This window comes from Oncorhynchus nerka, linkage group LG16 (assembly GCF_034236695.1).
Source record: "Oncorhynchus nerka isolate Pitt River linkage group LG16, Oner_Uvic_2.0, whole genome shotgun sequence".
Lineage (NCBI taxonomy): Eukaryota > Metazoa > Chordata > Actinopteri > Salmoniformes > Salmonidae > Oncorhynchus > Oncorhynchus nerka.
The window spans coordinates 49,470,285-49,490,019 of NC_088411.1; the positions used below are offsets into that span (position 1 = coordinate 49,470,285).

The 19,735-nt window shown below is 39.0% G+C and overlaps 1 protein-coding gene across 3 annotated transcripts in view; it reads right to left on the reverse strand.

Moving 5' to 3' along the window:
- Positions 1-19,735, reverse strand: part of LOC115125706 (striatin-like) — an 82,709-nt gene that overhangs the window by 37,013 nt on the left and 25,961 nt on the right. For all 3 annotated transcript variants that reach the window (XM_065002722.1, XM_065002721.1, XM_065002720.1), the window contains exons 3-4: positions 3,197-3,270; positions 917-995 (exon numbers count right to left, since the gene is read on the reverse strand). In XM_065002722.1, the coding sequence (XP_064858794.1) occupies positions 917-995; positions 3,197-3,270 (153 nt within the window). The remainder of the gene's footprint in view (positions 1-916; positions 996-3,196; positions 3,271-19,735) is intronic.

Below are 19,735 nucleotides of genomic sequence, written 5' to 3' on the forward strand. Positions count from 1 at the left end.
TATCTTTGCATTCATTATGTGTATGTCTTGTATAACTACGGTTGTATAACTTCAGCTTGAAAGCATCTCTGTAGGGGGTCATGATGGTCCTCTGGAGAGTTGGGGTGGAACTCTGTTGATGTAACAGAGAGCCTGTATATTCCCTAGTTGTATTGGAGCCATGGCAATATAATAGAAACTCACTGAGGAGCTGATGACCTTGTTTCCAGGGTTAGTGGTAGTGGTAGTGGTATAGTAACTCACTGTCTGAGGAGCTGATGACCTTGTTTCCAGGGTTAGTGGTAGTGGTATAGTAACTCACTGTCTGAGGAGCTGATGACCTTGTTTCCAGGGTTAGTGGTAGTGGTAGTGGTAGTGGTATAGTAACTCACTGTCTGAGGAGCTGATGACCTTGTTTCCAGGGTTAGTGGTAGTGGTAGTGGTATGGTATAGTAACTCACTGTCTGAGGAGCTGATGACCTTGTTTCCAGGGTTAGTGGTAGTGGTATAGTAACTCACTGTCTGAGGAGCTGATGGCCTTGTTTCCAGGGTTAGTGGTAGTGGTATAGTAACTCACTGTCTGAGGAGCTGATGACCTTGTTTCCAGGGTTAGTGGTAGTGGTATAGTAACTCACTGTCTGAGGAGCTGATGACCTTGTTTCCAGGGTTAGTGGTAGTGGTATAGTAACTCACTGTCTGAGGAGCTGATGACCTTGTTTCCAGGGTTAGTGGTAGTGGTAGTGGTATAGTAACTCACTGTCTGAGGAGCTGATGACCTTGTTTCCAGGGTTAGTGGTAGTGGTATAGTAACTCACTGTCTGAGGAGCTGATGGCCTTGTTTCCAGGGTTAGTGGTAGTGGTATAGTAACTCACTGTCTGAGGAGCTGACGGCCTTGTTTCCAGGGTTAGTGGTAGTGGTAGTGGTATAGTAACTCACTGTCTGAGGAGCTGACGGCCTTGTTTCCAGGACAACTGGTTGTTCAAGGACCCAGGAGTCTCATTCTCAATCACCTCGTCTGTGGACAGAGAAACACAGAGAAACATGCTGAGCAACAATCACATAAACGTTAACCACAACACAACATCACACAGTGACAGAAACATCAACCACAACATCACACAGTGACAGAGACATCAACCACAACATCACACAGTGACAGAAACATCAACCACAACATCACACAGTGACAGAAACATCAACCACAACATCACACAGTGAGAGAAACATCAACCACAACATCACACAGTGAGAGAAACATCAACCACAACATCACACAGTGACAGAAACATCAACCACAACATCACACAGTGACAGAAACATCAACCACAACATCACACAGTGACAGAAACATCAACCACAACATCACACAGTGACAGAAACATCAACCACAACATCACACAGTGACAGAGAACATCAACCACAACATCACACAGTGAGAGAGAAACATCAACCACAACATCACACAGTGAGAGAGAAACATCAACCACAACATCACACAGTGAGAGAGAAACATCAACCACAACATCACACAGTGACAGAAACATCAACCACAACATCACACAGTGACAGAAACATCAACACAACTCCACTGTACATCGTGGTCTTATTCTTCTTAGAAGCCTGTTTCCTCTATGGCTCCTTATCATGAGTTCATTAGAGCCGTTCCATGGGTAAGACATTCAAATAGAAGCCAGAGAGACTTCTCCATGTAGGAGAACTTCCCTTAAGGCCCAGCACTAAGGTGTTAGCGGTAGCACTAAGGTGTTAGCGGCAGTGTTAAGGTGTTAGCGGGCGGCGCTAAGGTGTTAGCGGCAGTGTTAAGGTGTTAGCGGCAGTGTTAAGGTGTTAGCGGCAGTGCTAAGGTGTTAGCGGCAGCGTTAAGGTGTTAGCGGCAGCACTAAGGTGTTAGCGGTAGCACTAAGGTGTTAGCGGTAGCACTAAGGTGTTAGCGGTAGCACTAAGGTGTTAGCGGTAGCACTAAGGTGTTAGCGGTAGCACTAAGGTGTTAGCGGTAGCACTAAGGTGTTAGCGGCAGCGTTAAGGTGTTAGCGGCAGTGTTAAGGTGTTAGCGGCAGTGTTAAGGTGTTAGCGGCAGTGTTAAGGTGTTAGCGGCAGCACTAAGGTGTTAGTGGCAGTGTTAAGGTGTTAGCGGGCAGCACTAAGGTGTTAGCGGCAGCACTAAAGTGTTAGCGGCAGCACTAAGGTGTTAGCGGCAGCACTAAGGTGTTAGCGGCAGCACTAAGGTGTTAGCGGCAGCACTAAGGTGTTAGCGGCAGCACTAAGGTGTTAGCGGCAGCACTAAGGTGTTAGCGGCAGCACTAAGGTGTTAGCGGCAGCACTAAGGTGTTAGCGGCAGTGTTAAGGTGTTAGCGGCAGTGTTAAGGTGTTAGCGGCAGTGTTAAGGTGTTAGCGGCAGCACTAAGGTGTTAGCGGCAGTGTTAAGGTGTTAGCGGGCAGCACTAAGGACCGCTACTTCTTTAACAGGCATTCTCTCTTTACTGTGTCGCCACCATGCTCGATGCTAGGTACAAGGACCGCTACTTCTTTAACAGGCATTCTCTCTGAGCCTCTTTACTGTGTCGCCACCATGCTCGATGCTAGGTACAAGGACCGCTACTTCTTTAACAGGCATTCTCTCTGAGCCTCTTTACTGTGTCGCCACCATGCTCGATGCTAGGTACAAGGACCGCTACTTCTTTAACAGGCATTCTCTCTGAGCCTCTTTACTGTGTCACCACCATGCTGGATGCTAGGTACAAGGACCGCTACTTCTTTAACAGGCATTCTCTCTGAGCCTCTTTACTGTGTCGCCACCATGCTCGATGCTAGGTACAAGGACCGCTACTTCTTTAACAGGCATTCTCTCTGAGCCTCTTTACTGTGTCGCCACCATGCTCGATGCTAGGTACAAGGGCCGCTACTTCTTTAACAGGCATTCTATCTTTACTGTGTCGCCACCATGCTCGATGCTAGGTACAAGGACCGCTACTTCATTAACAGGCATTCTATCTTTACTGTGTCGCCACCATGCTCGATGCTAGGTACAAGGACCGCTACTTTGATGCAGACCAGAAACAGGGTTTACGTGAAATGTTACAGACAGAAGCACAGAGGAAGAGAGGCCACGGACAGACATGGCTGGACAAGATGGAAACAGACACAGTGACAGTGAAGCACTGAGGAAGAGAGGCCACGGACAGACATAAGTTGTCCTACCGTAGTCATAGCTGGGAGGTTTCACGTCTCCTTGGTTTAACTCCGTTCCATATTTTAACTTGTGGTACTTGGACCTGGAAGAGAAAGCAGAAACAACTGTTCAAAGATGCTGATGATTAAGATTGACAGAGAAACATTGTTCGCACTCAGTATAATAACTTGGGATCACAGTTCCTGTTATCTAGTCAGCGCATTCCTGTTAACTAGCCAGAACATTCCTGTTAACTAACCAGAACATTCCTGTTAACTAACCAGAACATTCCTGTTAACTAGCCAGAACATTCCTGTTAACTAACCAGAAAATTCCTGTTAACTAACCAGAACATTCCTGTTAACTAACCAGGGCATTCCTGTTAACTAGCCAGAGCATTCCTGTTAACTAGCCAGCGCATTCCTGATAACTAACCAGAACATTCCTGTTAACTAGCCAGAATATTCCTGTTAACTAGCCAGAATATTCCTGTTAACTAACCAGAATATTCCTGTTAACTAACCAGAACATTCCTGTTAACTAGCCAGAACATTCCTGTTAACTAACCAGAACATTCCTTTTAACTAACCAGAATATTCCTGTTAACTAGCCAGAACATTCCTGTTAATGTGCTAGTAGTCTAAGCCCTGTCTAAGTCGGTGGAAGGGGGTTCTACTAGATGGATGGCTTGAAGAAGGTCACACCGAGGACATTAAGATATTTCATTTGGAATGTTAACACCCCTTGAAGTATGACACTAAAATACATAAAACAATGTATTGATGAAAATGTGTATTTGTCCTTACTGCTATTAGCCCATAGAAACACATTGAATAACAGACAGTCCTTACTGCTATTAGCCCATAGAAACACATTGAATAACAGATAGTCCTTACTACTATTAGCCCATAGAAACACATTGAATAACAGACAGTCCTTACTGCTATTAGCCCATAGAAACACATTGAATAACAGACAGTCCTTACTGCTATTAGCCCATAGAAACACATTGAATAACAGATAGTCCTTACTGCTATTAGCCCATAGAAACACATTGAATAACAGATAGTCCTTACTGCTATTAGCCCATAGAAACACATTGAATAACAGATAGTCCTTACTGCTATTAGCCCATAGAAACACATTGAATAACAGATAGTCCTTACTGCTATTAGCCCATAGAAACACATTGAATAACAGACAGTCCTTACTGCTATTAGCCCATAGAAACACATTGAATAACAGACAGTCCTTACTGCTATTAGCCCATAGAAACACATTGAATAACAGACAGTCCTTACTGCTATTAGCCCATAGAAACACATTGAATAACAGATAGTCCTTACTGCTATTAGCCCATAGAAACACATTGAATAACAGTCTTTACTGCTATTAGCCCATAGAAACACATTGAATAACAGTCTTTACTGCTATTAGCCCATAGAAACACATTGAATAACAGATAGTCCTGACTGCTATTAGCCCATAGAAACACATTGAATAACAGACAGTCCTTACTGCTATTAGCCCATAGAAACACATTGAATAACAGATAGTCCTTACTGCTATTAGAAACACATTGAATAACAGATAGTCCTTACTGCTATTAGCCCATAGAAACACATTGAATAACAGATAGTCCTTACTGCTATTAGCCCATAGAAACACATTGAATAACAGATAGTCCTTACTGCTATTAGCCCATAGAAACACATTGAATAACAGATAGTCCTTACTGCTATTAGCCCATAGAAACACATTGAATAACAGATAGTCCTTACTGCTATTAGCCCATAGAAACACATTGAATAACAGATAGTCCTTACTGCTATTAGCCCATAGAAACACATTGAATAACAGATAGTCCTTACTGCTATTAGCCCATAGAAACACATTGAATAACAGACAGTCCTTACTGCTATTAGCCCATAGAAACACATTGAATAACAGATAGTCCTTACTGCTATTAGCCCATAGAAACACATTGAATAACAGATAGTCCTTACTGCTATTAGCCCATAGAAACACATTGAATAACAGATAGTCCTTACTGCTATTAGAAACACATTGAATAACAGATAGTCCTTACTGCTATTAGCCCATAGAAACACATTGAATAACAGTCCTTACTGCTATTAGCCCATAGAAACACATTGAATAACAGATAGTCCTTACTGCTATTAGCCCATAGAAACACATTGAATAACAGATAGTCCTTACTGAATAGAAACACATTGAATAACAGATAGTCCTTACTGCTATTAGCCCATAGAAACACATTGAATAACAGACAGTCCTTACTGCTATTAGCCCATAGAAACACATTGAATAACAGATAGTCCTTACTGCTATTAGAAACACATTGAATAACAGACAGTCCTTACTGCTATTAGCCCATAGAAACCCATTGAATAACAGACAGTCCTTACTGCTATTAGCCCATAGAAACACATTGAATAACAGACAGTCCTTACTGCTATTAGCCCATAGAAACACATTGAATAACAGACAGTCCTTACTGCTATTAGCCCATAGAAACACATTGAATAACAGACAGTCCTTACTGCTATTAGCCCATAGAAACACATTGAATAACAGATAGTCCTTACTGCTATTAGCCCATAGAAACACATTGAATAACAGATAGTCCTTACTGCTATTAGCCCATAGAAACACATTGAATAACATACAGTCCTTACTGCTATTAGCCCATAGAAACACATTGAATAAAAGATAGTCCTTACTGCTATTAGCCCATAGAAACACATTGAATAACAGATAGTCCTTACTGCTATTAGCCCATAGAAACACATTGAATAACAGATAGTCCTTACTGCTATTAGCCCATAGAAACACATTGAATAACAGATAGTCCTTACTGCTATTAGCCCATAGAAACACATTGAATAACAGATAGTCCTTACTGCTATTAGAAACACATTGAATAACAGACAGTCCTTACTGCTATTAGCCCATAGAAACACATTGAATAACAGACAGTCCTTACTATTAGCCCATAGAAACACATTGAATAACAGATAGTCCTTACTGCTATTAGCCCATAGAAACACATTGAATAACAGATAGTCCTTACTGCTATTAGCCCATAGAAACACATTGAATAACATACAGTCCTTACTGCTATTAGCCCATAGAAACACATTGAATAACAGATAGTCCTTACTGCTATTAGCCCATAGAAACACATTGAATAACAGATAGTCCTTACTGCTATTAGCCCATAGAAACACATTGAATAACAGATAGTCCTTACTGCTATTAGCCCATAGAAACACATTGAATAACAGTCCTTACTGCTATTAGCCCATAGAAACACATTGAATAACAGACAGTCCTTACTGCTATTAGCCCATAGAAACACATTGAATAACAGACAGTCCTTACTGCTATTAGCCCATAGAAACACATTGAATAACAGATAGTCCTTACTGCTATTAGCCCATAGAAACACATTGAATAACAGATAGTCCTTACTGCTATTAGCCCATAGAAACACATTGAATAACAGACAGTCCTTACTGCTATTAGAAACACATTGAATAACAGATAGTCCTTACTGCTATTAGCCCATAGAAACACATTGAATAACAGATAGTCCTTACTGCTATTAGCCCATAGAAACACATTGAATAACAGATAGTCCACTGCTATTAGCCCATAGAAACACATTGAATAACAGACAGTCCTTACTGCTATTAGAAACACATTGAATAACAGACAGTCCTTACTGCTATTAGCCCATAGAAACACATTGAATAACAGACAGTCCTTACTGCTATTAGCCCATAGAAACACATTGAATAACAGATAGTCCTTACTGCTATTAGCCCATAGAAACACATTGAATAACAGATAGTCCTTACTGCTATTAGCCCATAGAAACACATTGAATAACAGATAGTCCTTACTGCTATTAGCCCATAGAAACACATTGAATAACAGATAGTCCTTACTGCTATTAGCCCATAGAAACACATTGAATAACAGATAGTCCTTACTGCTATTAGAAACACATTGAATAACAGACAGTCCTTACTGCTATTAGCCCATAGAAACACATTGAATAACAGATAGTCCTTACTGCTATTAGCCCATAGAAACACATTGAATAACAGACAGTCCTTACTGCTATTAGCCCATAGAAACACATTGAATAACATACAGTCCTTACTGCTATTAGCCCATAGAAACACATTGAATAACAGATAGTCCTTACTGCTATTAGCCCATAGAAACAGATTGAATAACAGATAGTCCTTACTGCTATTAGAAACACATTGAATAACAGACAGTCCTTACTGCTATTAGCCCATAGAAACACATTGAATAACAGACAGTCCTTACTGCTATTAGCCCATAGAAACACATTGAATAACAGAGTCCTTACTGCTATTAGCCCATAGAAACACATTGAATAACAGACAGTCCTTACTGCTATTAGCCCATAGAAACACATTGAATAACAGACAGTCCTTACTGCTATTAGCCCATAGAAACACATTGAATAACAGACAGTCCTTACTGCTATTAGCCCATAGAAACACATTGAATAACAGACAGTCCTTACTGCTATTAGCCCATAGAAACACATTGAATAACAGATAGTCCTTACTGCTATTAGCCCATAGAAACACATTGAATAACAGACAGTCCTTACTGCTATTAGCCCATAGAAACACATTGAATAACAGATAGTCCTTACTGCTATTAGCCCATAGAAACCCATTGAATAACAGACAGTCCTTACTGCTATTAGCCCATAGAAACACATTGAATAACAGATAGTCCTTACTGCTATTAGCCCATAGAAACACATTGAATAACATACAGTCCTTACTGCTATTAGCCCATAGAAACACATTGAATAACAGATAGTCCTTACTGCTATTAGCCCATAGAAACAGATTGAATAACAGATAGTCCTTACTGCTATTAGAAACACATTGAATAACAGACAGTCCTTACTGCTATTAGCCCATAGAAACACATTGAATAACAGATAGTCCTTACTGCTATTAGCCCATAGAAACACATTGAATAACAGATAGTCCTTACTGCTATTAGCCCATAGAAACACATTGAATAACAGATAGTCCTTACTGCTATTAGCCCATAGAAACACATTGAATAACAGATAGTCCTTACTGCTATTAGCCCATAGAAACCCATTGAATAACAGACAGTCCTTACTGCTATTAGCCCATAGAAACACATTGAATAACAGACAGTCCTTACTGCTATTAGCCCATAGAAACACATTGAATAACAGACAGTCCTTACTGCTATTAGCCCATAGAAACACATTGAATAACAGACAGTCCTTACTGCTATTAGCCCATAGAAACACATTGAATAACAGATAGTCCTTACTGCTATTAGCCCATAGAAACACATTGAATAACAGATAGTCCTTACTGCTATTAGCCCATAGAAACACATTGAATAACAGATAGTCCTTACTGCTATTAGCCCATAGAAACACATTGAATAACAGATAGTCCTTACTGCTATTAGCCCATAGAAACACATTGAATAACAGATAGTCCTTACTGCTATTAGCCCATAGAAACACATTGAATAACAGATAGTCCTTACTGCTATTAGCCCATAGAAACACATTGAATAACAGATAGTCCTTACTGCTATTAGAAACACATTGAATAACAGACAGTCCTTACTGCTATTAGCCCATAGAAACACATTGAATAACAGATAGTCCTTACTGCTATTAGCCCATAGAAACACATTGAATAACAGACAGTCCTTACTGCTATTAGAAACACATTGAATAACAGACAGTCCTTACTGCTATTAGCCCATAGAAACACATTGAATAACAGATAGTCCTTACTGCTATTAGCCCATAGAAACACATTGAATAACAGATAGTCCTTACTGCTATTAGCCCATAGAAACACATTGAATAACAGATAGTCCTTACTGCTATTAGCCCATAGAAACACATTGAATAACAGATAGTCCTTACTGCTATTAGCCCATAGAAACACATTGAATAACAGATAGTCCTTACTGCTATTAGCCAATAGAAACACATTGAATAACAGATAGTCCTTACTGCTATTAGCCCATAGAAACACATTGAATAACAGATAGTCCTTACTGCTATTAGCCAATAGAAACACATTGAATAACAGATAGTCCTTACTGCTATTAGAAACACATTGAATAACAGACAGTCCTTACTGCTATTAGAAACACATTGAATAACAGATAGTCCTTACTGCTATTAGCCAATAGAAACACATTGAATAACAGATAGTCCTTACTGCTATTAGCCCATAGAAACACATTGAATAACAGATAGTCCTTACTGCTATTAGCCCATAGAAACACATTGAATAACAGATAGTCCTTACTGCTATTAGCCAATAGAAACACATTGAATAACAGATAGTCCTTACTGCTATTAGCCCATAGAAACACATTGAATAACAGACAGTCCTTACTGCTATTAGCCCATAGAAACACATTGAATAACAGACAGTCCTTACTGCTATTAGCCCATAGAAACACATTGAATAACAGATAGTCCTTACTGCTATTAGCCCATAGAAACACATTGAATAACAGATAGTCCTTACTGCTATTAGCCCATAGAAACACATTGAATAACAGACAGTCCTTACTGCTATTAGCCCATAGAAACACATTGAATAACAGATAGTCCTTACTGCTATTAGCCCATAGAAACACATTGAATAACAGATAGTCCTTACTGCTATTAGCCCATAGAAACACATTGAATAACAGATAGTCCTTACTGCTATTAGCCCATAGAAACACATTGAATAACAGATAGTCCTTACTGCTATTAGCCCATAGAAACACATTGAATAACAGATAGTCCGTACTGCTATTAGCCAATAGAAACACATTGAATAACAGATAGTCCTTACTGCTATTAGACACACATTGAATAACAGATAGTCCTTACTGCTATTAGACACACATTGAATAACAGATAGTCCGTACTGCTATTAGCCAATAGAAACACATTGAATAACAGATAGTCCTTACTGCTATTAGACACACATTGAATAACAGATAGTCCTTACTGCTATTAGCCCATAGAAACACATTGAATAACAGATAGTCCTTACTGCTATTAGCCCATAGAAACACATTGAATAACAGATAGTCCTTACTGCTATTAGCCCATAGAAACACATTGAATAACAGATAGTCCTTACTGCTATTAGCCCATAGAAACACATTGAATAACAGATAGTCCTTACTGCTATTAGCCCATAGAAACCCATTGAATAACAGACAGTCCTTACTGCTATTAGCCCATAGAAACACATTGAATAACAGATAGTCCTTACTGCTATTAGCCCATAGAAACACATTGAATAACAGATAGTCCTTACTGCTATTAGCCCATAGAAACACATTGAATAACAGACAGTCCTTACTGCTATTAGCCCATAGAAACACATTGAATAACAGATAGTCCTTACTGCTATTAGCCCATAGAAACACATTGAATAACAGACAGTCCTTACTGCTATTAGCCCATAGAAACACATTGAATAACAGACAGTCCTTACTGCTATTAGCCCATAGAAACACATTGAATAACAGACAGTCCTTACTGCTATTAGCCCATAGAAACACATTGAATAACAGATAGTCCTTACTGCTATTAGCCCATAGAAACACATTGAATAACAGATAGTCCTTACTGCATTGAATAGCCCATAGAAACACATTGAATAACAGATAGTCCTTACTGCTATTAGCCCATAGAAACACATTGAATAACAGATAGTCCTTACTGCTATTAGCCCATAGAAACACATTGAATAACAGACAGTCCTTACTGCTATTAGCCCATAGAAACACATTGAATAACAGATAGTCCTTACTGCTATTAGCCCATAGAAACACATTGAATAACAGATAGTCCTTACTGCTATTAGCCCATAGAAACACATTGAATAACAGACAGTCCTTACTGCTATTAGCCCATAGAAACACATTGAATAACAGACAGTCCTTACTGCTATTAGCCCATAGAAACACATTGAATAACAGACAGTCCTTACTGCTATTAGCCCATAGAAACACATTGAATAACAGATAGTCCTTACTGCTATTAGCCAATAGAAACACATTGAATAACAGTCCTTACTGCTATTAGCCAATAGAAACACATTGAATAACAGACAGTCCTTACTGCTATTAGCCCATAGAAACACATTGAATAACAGACAGTCCTTACTGCTATTAGCCCATAGAAACAGATTGAATAACAGATTAGAAACACATTGAATAACAGACAGTCCTTACTGCTATTAGCCCATAGAAACACATTGAATAACAGATAGTCCTTACTGCTATTAGCCCATAGAAACACATTGAATAACAGATAGTCCTTACTGCTATTAGCCAATAGAAACACATTGAATAACAGATAGTCCTTACTGCTATTAGCCCATAGAAACACATTGAATAACAGACAGTCCTTACTGCTATTAGCCCATAGAAACACATTGAATAACAGATAGTCCTTACTGCTAGCCCATAGAAACACATTGAATAACAGATTAACATTGAATAACAGTCCTTACTGCTATTAGCCCATAGAAACACATTGAATAACAGACAGTCCTTACTGCTATTAGCCCATAGAAACACATTGAATAACAGATAGTCCTTACTGCTATTAGCCCATAGAAACACATTGAATAACAGATAGTCCTTACTGCTATTAGCCCATAGAAACACATTGAATAACAGACAGTCCTTACTGCTATTAGCCCATAGAAACACATTGAATAACAGATAGTCCTTACTGCTATTAGCCCATAGAAACACATTGAATAACAGATAGTCCTTACTGCTATTAGCCCATAGAAACACATTGAATAACAGATAGTCCTTACTGCTATTAGCCCATAGAAACACATTGAATAACAGACAGTCCTTACTGCTATTAGCCCATAGAAACACATTGAATAACAGATAGTCCTTACTGCTATTAGCCCATAGAAACACATTGAATAACAGATAGTCCTTACTGCTATTAGCCCATAGAAACACATTGAATAACAGACAGTCCTTACTGCTATTAGCCCATAGAAACACATTGAATAACAGACAGTCCTTACTGCTATTAGCCCATAGAAACACATTGAATAACAGACAGTCCTTACTGCTATTAGCCCATAGAAACACATTGAATAACAGATAGTCCTTACTGCTATTAGCCAATAGAAACACATTGAATAACAGACAGTCCTGAAATAGAAACACATTGAATTAGCCCATAGAAACACATTGAATAACAGACAGTCCTTACTGCTATTAGCCCATAGAAACACATTGAATAACAGACAGTCCTTACTGCTATTAGCCCATAGAAACACATTGAATAACAGATAGTCCTTACTGCTATTAGCCCATAGAAACACATTGAATAACAGACAGTCCTTACTGCTATTAGCCCATAGAAACACATTGAATAACAGACAGTCCTTACTGCTATTAGCCCATAGAAACACATTGAATAACAGACAGTCCTTACTGCTATTAGCCCATAGAAACACATTGAATAACAGATAGTCCTTACTGCTATTAGCCCATAGAAACACATTGAATAACAGATAGTCCTTACTGCTATTAGCCCATAGAAACACATTGAATAACAGATAGTCCTTACTGCTATTAGCCCAGAAACACATTGAATAACAGATAGTCCTTACTGCTATTAGCCCATAGAAACACATTGAATAACAGACAGTCCTTATTGCTATTAGCCCATAGAAACACATTGAATAACAGACAGTCCTTACTGCTATTAGCCCATAGAAACATTGAATAACAGATAGTCCTTACTGCTATTAGCCAATAGAAACACATTGAATAACAGACAGTTACTGCTATTAGCCCATAGAAACACATTGAATAACAGACAGTCCTTACTGCTATTAGCCCATAGAAACACATTGAATAACAGATAGTCCTTACTGCTATTAGCCCATAGAAACACATTGAATAACAGATAGTCCTTACTGCTATTAGCCCATAGAAACACATTGAATAACAGACAGTCCTTACTGCTATTAGCCCATAGAAACACATTGAATAACAGACAGTCCTTACTGCTATTAGCCCATAGAAACACATTGAATAACAGATAGTCCTTACTGCTATTAGCCCATAGAAACACATTGAATAACAGACAGTCCTTACTGCTATTAGCCCATAGAAACACATTGAATAACAGATAGTCCTTACTGCTATTAGCCCATAGAAACACATTGAATAACAGACAGTCCTTACTGCTATTAGCCCATAGAAACACATTGAATAACAGACAGTCCTTACTGCTATTAGCCCATAGAAACACATTGAATAACAGATAGTCCTTACTGCTATTAGCCCATAGAAACACATTGAATAACAGACAGTCCTTACTGCTATTAGCCCATAGAAACACATTGAATAACAGACAGTCCTTACTGCTATTAGCCCATAGAAACACATTGAATAACAGATAGTCCTTACTGCTATTAGCCCATAGAAACACATTGAATAACAGACAGTCCTTACTGCTATTAGCCCATAGAAACACATTGAATAACAGACAGTCCTTACTGCTATTAGCCCATAGAAACACATTGAATAACAGATAGTCCTTACTGCTATTAGCCCATAGAAACACATTGAATAACAGATAGTCCTTACTGCTATTAGCCCATAGAAACACATTGAATAACAGATAGTCCTTACTGCTATTAGCCCATAGAAACACATTGAATAACAGATAGTCCTTACTGCTATTAGCCCATAGAAACACATTGAATAACAGATAGTCCTTACTGCTATTAGCCCATAGAAACACATTGAATAACAGATAGTCCTTACTGCTATTAGCCCATAGAAACACATTGAATAACAGATAGTCCTCACTGCTATTAGCCCATAGAAACACATTGAATAACAGATAGTCCTTACTGCTATTAGCCCATAGAAACACATTGAATAACAGACAGTCCTTACTGCTATTAGCCCATAGAAACACATTGAATAAGACAGTCCTTACTGCTATTAGCCCATAGAAACACATTGAATAACAGATAGTCCTTACTGCTATTAGCCCATAGAAACACATTGAATAACAGATAGTCCTCACTGCTATTAGCCCATAGAAACACATTGAATAACAGATAGTCCACTGCTATTAGCCCATAGAAACACATTGAATAACAGATAGTCCTTACTGCTATTAGCCCATAGAAACACATTGAATAACAGATAGTCCTTACTGCTATTAGCCCATAGAAACACATTGAATAACAGACAGTCCTTACTGCTATTAGCCCATAGAAACACATTGAATAACAGATAGTCCTTACTGCTATTAGCCCATAGAAACACATTGAATAACAGACAGTCCTTACTGCTATTAGCCCATAGAAACACATTGAATAACAGACAGTCCTTACTGCTATTAGCCCATAGAAACACATTGAATAACAGATAGTCCTTACTGCTATTAGCCCATAGAAACACATTGAATAACAGATAGTCCTTACTGCTATTAGCCCATAGAAACACATTGAATAACAGATAGTCCTTACTGCTATTAGCCCATAGAAACACATTGAATAACAGATAGTCCTTACTGCTATTAGCCCATAGAAACACATTGAATAACAGATAGTCCTTACTGCTATTAGCCCATAGAAACACATTGAATAACAGATAGTCCTGCTATTAGCCCATAGAAACACATTGAATAACAGATAGTCCTTACCATAGAAACACATTGAATAACAGATAGTCCTTACTGCTATTAGCCCATAGAAACACATTGAATAACAGACAGTCCTTACTTAGCCCATAGAAACACATTGAATAACAGATCAGTCCTTACTGCTATTAGCCCATAGAAACACATTGAATAACAGATAGTCCTTACTGCTATTAGCCCATAGAAACACATTGAATAACAGACAGTCCTTACTGCTATTAGCCCATAGAAACACATTGAATAACAGATAGTCCTTACTGCTATTAGCCCATAGAAACACATTGAATAACAGATAGTCCTTACTGCTATTAGCCCATAGAAACACATTGAATAACAGATAGTCCTTACTGCTATAGCCCATAGAAACACATTGAATAACAGATAGTCCTTACTGCTATTAGCCAATAGAAACACATTGAATAACAGATAGTCCTTACTGCTGAATTAGCCCATAGAAACACATTGAATAACAGATAGTCCTTACTGCTATTAGCCCATAGAAACACATTGAATAACAGATAGTCCTTACTGCTATTAGCCCATAGAAACACATTGAATAACAGATAGTCCTTACTGCTATTAGCCCATAGAAACACATTGAATAACAGATAGTCCTTACTGCTATTAGCCCATAGAAACACATTGAATAACAGACAGTCCTTACTGCTATTAGCCCATAGAAACACATTGAATAACAGACAGTCCTTACTGCTATTAGCCCATAGAAACACATTGAATAACAGACAGTCCTTACTGCTATTAGCCCATAGAAACACATTGAATAACAGACAGTCCTTACTGCTATTAGCCCATAGAAACACATTGAATAACAGACAGTCCTTACTGCTATTAGCCCATAGAAACACATTGAATAACAGATAGTCCTTACTGCTATTAGCCCATAGAAACACATTGAATAACAGATAGTCCTTACTGCTATTAGCCCATAGAAACACATTGAATAACAGATAGTCCTTACTGCTATTAGCCCATAGAAACACATTGAATAACAGATAGTCCTTACTGCTATTAGCCCATAGAAACACATTGAATAACAGATAGTCCTTACTGCTATTAGCCCATAGAAACACATTGAATAACAGATAGTCCTTACTGCTATTAGCCCATAGAAACACATTGAATAACAGACAGTCCTTACTGCTATTAGCCCATAGAAACACATTGAATAACAGATAGTCCTTACTGCTATTAGCCAATAGAAACACATTGAATAACAGATAGTCCTGAATACTGCTTATTAGCCCATAGAAACACATTGAATAACAGATAGTCCTTACTGCTATTAGCCCATAGAAACACATTGAATAACAGATAGTCCTTACTGCTATTAGCCCATAGAAACACATTGAATAACAGATAGTCCTTACTGCTATTAGCCCATAGAAACACATTGAATAACAGACAGTCCTTACTGCTATTAGCCCATAGAAACACATTGAATAACAGATAGTCCTTACTGCTATTAGAAACACATTGAATAACAGATAGTCCTTACTGCTATTAGCCCATAGAAACACATTGAATAACAGATAGTCCTTACTGCTATTAGCCAATAGAAACACATTGAATAACAGATAGTCCTTACTGCTGCAGGCTGCCTGTATTTATTCATCATCATCATCATCATCAAGGATCTGCTGCAGGCTGCCTGTATTTATTTATCATCATCATCATCATTAAGGATCTGCTGCTGGCTGCCTGTATTTATTCATCATCATCATCATCAAGGATCTGCTGCAGGCTGCCTGTATTTATTCATCATCATCATCATCATCATCAAGGATCTGCTGCAGGCTGCCTGTATTTATTCATCATCATCATCAAGGATCTGCTGCTGGCTGCCTGTATTTATTCATCATCATCATCATCATCATCAAGGATCTGCTGCTGGCTGCCTGTATTTATTCATCATCATCATCATCATCAAGGATCTGCTGCAGGCTGCCTGTATTTATTCATCATCATCATCATCATCATCAAGGATCTGCTGCAGGCTGCCTGTATTTATTCATCATCATCATCATCATCAAGGATCTGCTGCTGGCTGCCTGTATTTATTCATCATCATCATCATCATTAAGGATCTGCTGCTAGCTGCCTGTATTTATTCATCATCATCATCAAGGATCTGCTGCAGGCTGCCTGTATTTATTCATCATCATCATCATCAAGGATCTGCTGCAGGCTGCCTGTATTTATTCATCATCATCATCAAGGATCTGCTGCAGGCTGCCTGTATTTATTCATCATCATCATCATCATCAAGGATCTGCTGCTGGCTGCCTGTATTTATTCATCATCATCATCATCAAGGATCTGCTGCAGGCTGCCTGTATTTATTCATCATCATCATCATCAAGGATCTGCTGCAGGCTGCCTGTATTTATTCATCATCATCATCATCATCAAGGATCTGCTGCAGGCTGCCTGTATTTATTCATCATCATCATCATCATCAAGGATCTGCTGCAGGCTGCCTGTATTTATTCATCATCATCATCATCAAGGATCTGCTGCAGGCTACCTGTATTATTCATCATCATCATCATCATCAAGGATCTGCTGCAGGCTGCCTGTATTTATTCATCATCATCATCATCATCATGCTGCAGGCTGCCTGTATTTATTCATCATCATCATCAAGGATCTGCTGCAGGCTGCCTGTATTTATTCATCATCATCATCATCATGATCTGCTGCAGGCTGCCTGTATTTATTCATCATCATCATCAAGGATCTGCTGCTGGCTGCCTGTATTTATTCATCATCATCATCATCATCAAGGATCTGCTGCTGGCTGCCTGTATTTATTCATCATCATCATCATCATCAAGGATCTGCTGCAGGCTGCCTGTATTTATTCATCATCATCATCATCATCAAGGATCTGCTGCAGGCTGCCTGTATTTATTCATCATCATCATCAAGGATCTGCTGCAGGCTGCCTGTATTTATTCATCATCATCATCATCAAGGATCTGCTGCAGGCTGCCTGTATTTATTCATCATCATCATCATCATCATTAAGGATCTGCTGCAGGCTGCCTGTATTATTCATCATCATCATCATCATCATCAAGGATCTGCTGCAGGCTGCCTGTATTTATTCATCATCATCATGATGCTGCTCTGTATTTGAGTCCCTCCTGTACTCCCTGTTCATCATCATCATCACGCACAACTCCAACACCATCAGGCTGCCTGTATTTAGAGACACACGGTGGTAGGATGTGGCAGTGTGGTGCCAGGACAACAACCTCTCCTCAACAAGACAAAGGAGCTGATTGTGGCTACAGGAAACGGATTTGATCATCATCATCATCCACGGGGCTGTAGTGGAGTGGGTCAAGGATTCAAGATCCTCAGTGAAAAAAAATGGAAAAAAAAGGCCCTCAGATTCTAAAAAGTCATACAGCTGCACCATTGAGAGCAGCTTGATTGGCTGCATCACCACTGGTATGGTGTCAGAGGAAGAACCTCAAAATGGTCAAAGATCAGCCACCCAAGTCTAGACTGTATTCTCATCTCATCATCATGGCAAGGATCTGCTGCAGTATGAAACCAACAGGACCTTGAACAGTTTCCATCCTCAAGCTAGAAGACTGCTAAATAGTTGGTTAAATAGCTACCTGGAATATATGCATTGACCTGTATTTTTGCACTAATCTCTTGACTCATCAGGATCTGCTGCAGGCTGTTTCTGTTTATTATCTATCCCAGGCTAACTAGTAACTTTATCCCTACTTATATTGGGCATATCTACCGCAGTTATCCCGTATCCATGCACATTGACTCAGTACTGGTGGCCTGTGTATATAGCCAAACTCCAACACCATGGTGTGTTAACCTTACTCAGTACTGGTACCCCGTGTATATAGCCAAGTTACTCAGTTGTGTGTTAATGGACTCAGTACTGGTCCCTGTATATAGCCAAGTTACTCATTGTGTGTTAATGGACTCAGTACTGGTACCCCCATATAGCCAAGTTACTCATGTGTTAATCGACTCAGTACTGGTAGCCTGTGTATATAGCCAATGGAAAAAAGGCCCTCATGGTTGTTAATCGACTCAGTACTGGTACCCATGTATATGTTACTCATGTGTTAAGACCAGTACTGGTAGGTGTATATAGGTTGCATCACCTCATGGTGTGTTAAAGACTCAGTACTGGTACCAGCCAGCCAAGTACTCATGTGTTAATGTACTGGTACCCTGTGTATATAGCCAAGCGGTACTCATGGTGTGTTAATCGACCAGTACTAGGACCTTGTATATAGCCAAGTTTCCACCCTCATGTGTTACTGCTAAATGGTGGTTAAATCATGTGTTAAGTACTACCTGTGAATATAGCATTACCTTTTGCACTCAGTACTAGGTAATCTGTTATTACTATCCATACTCATGTGGTGCTATAGCTGTTTATTATCTGTGTTAAACTCAGTACTAGTACCCTGTGTATATAGCCAAGTTACTCATGTGTTAATGGACTCAGTACTAGTACCCTGTGTATATAGCCAAGTTACTCATGTGTTAATGACTCAGTACTGGTGGCCTGTGTATATAGCCAAGTTACCGTTACTCATGGTGTGTTAACCGACTCAGTACTAGTACCCTGTGTATATAGCCAAGTTACTCATATAGCCCAGTTACCGTTACTCAGTGGTGTGTTAATTCAGTACTGGTACCCTGTGTATATAGCCAGTTACTCATTGTGTGTTAATGGACTCAGTACTGGTACCCGTGT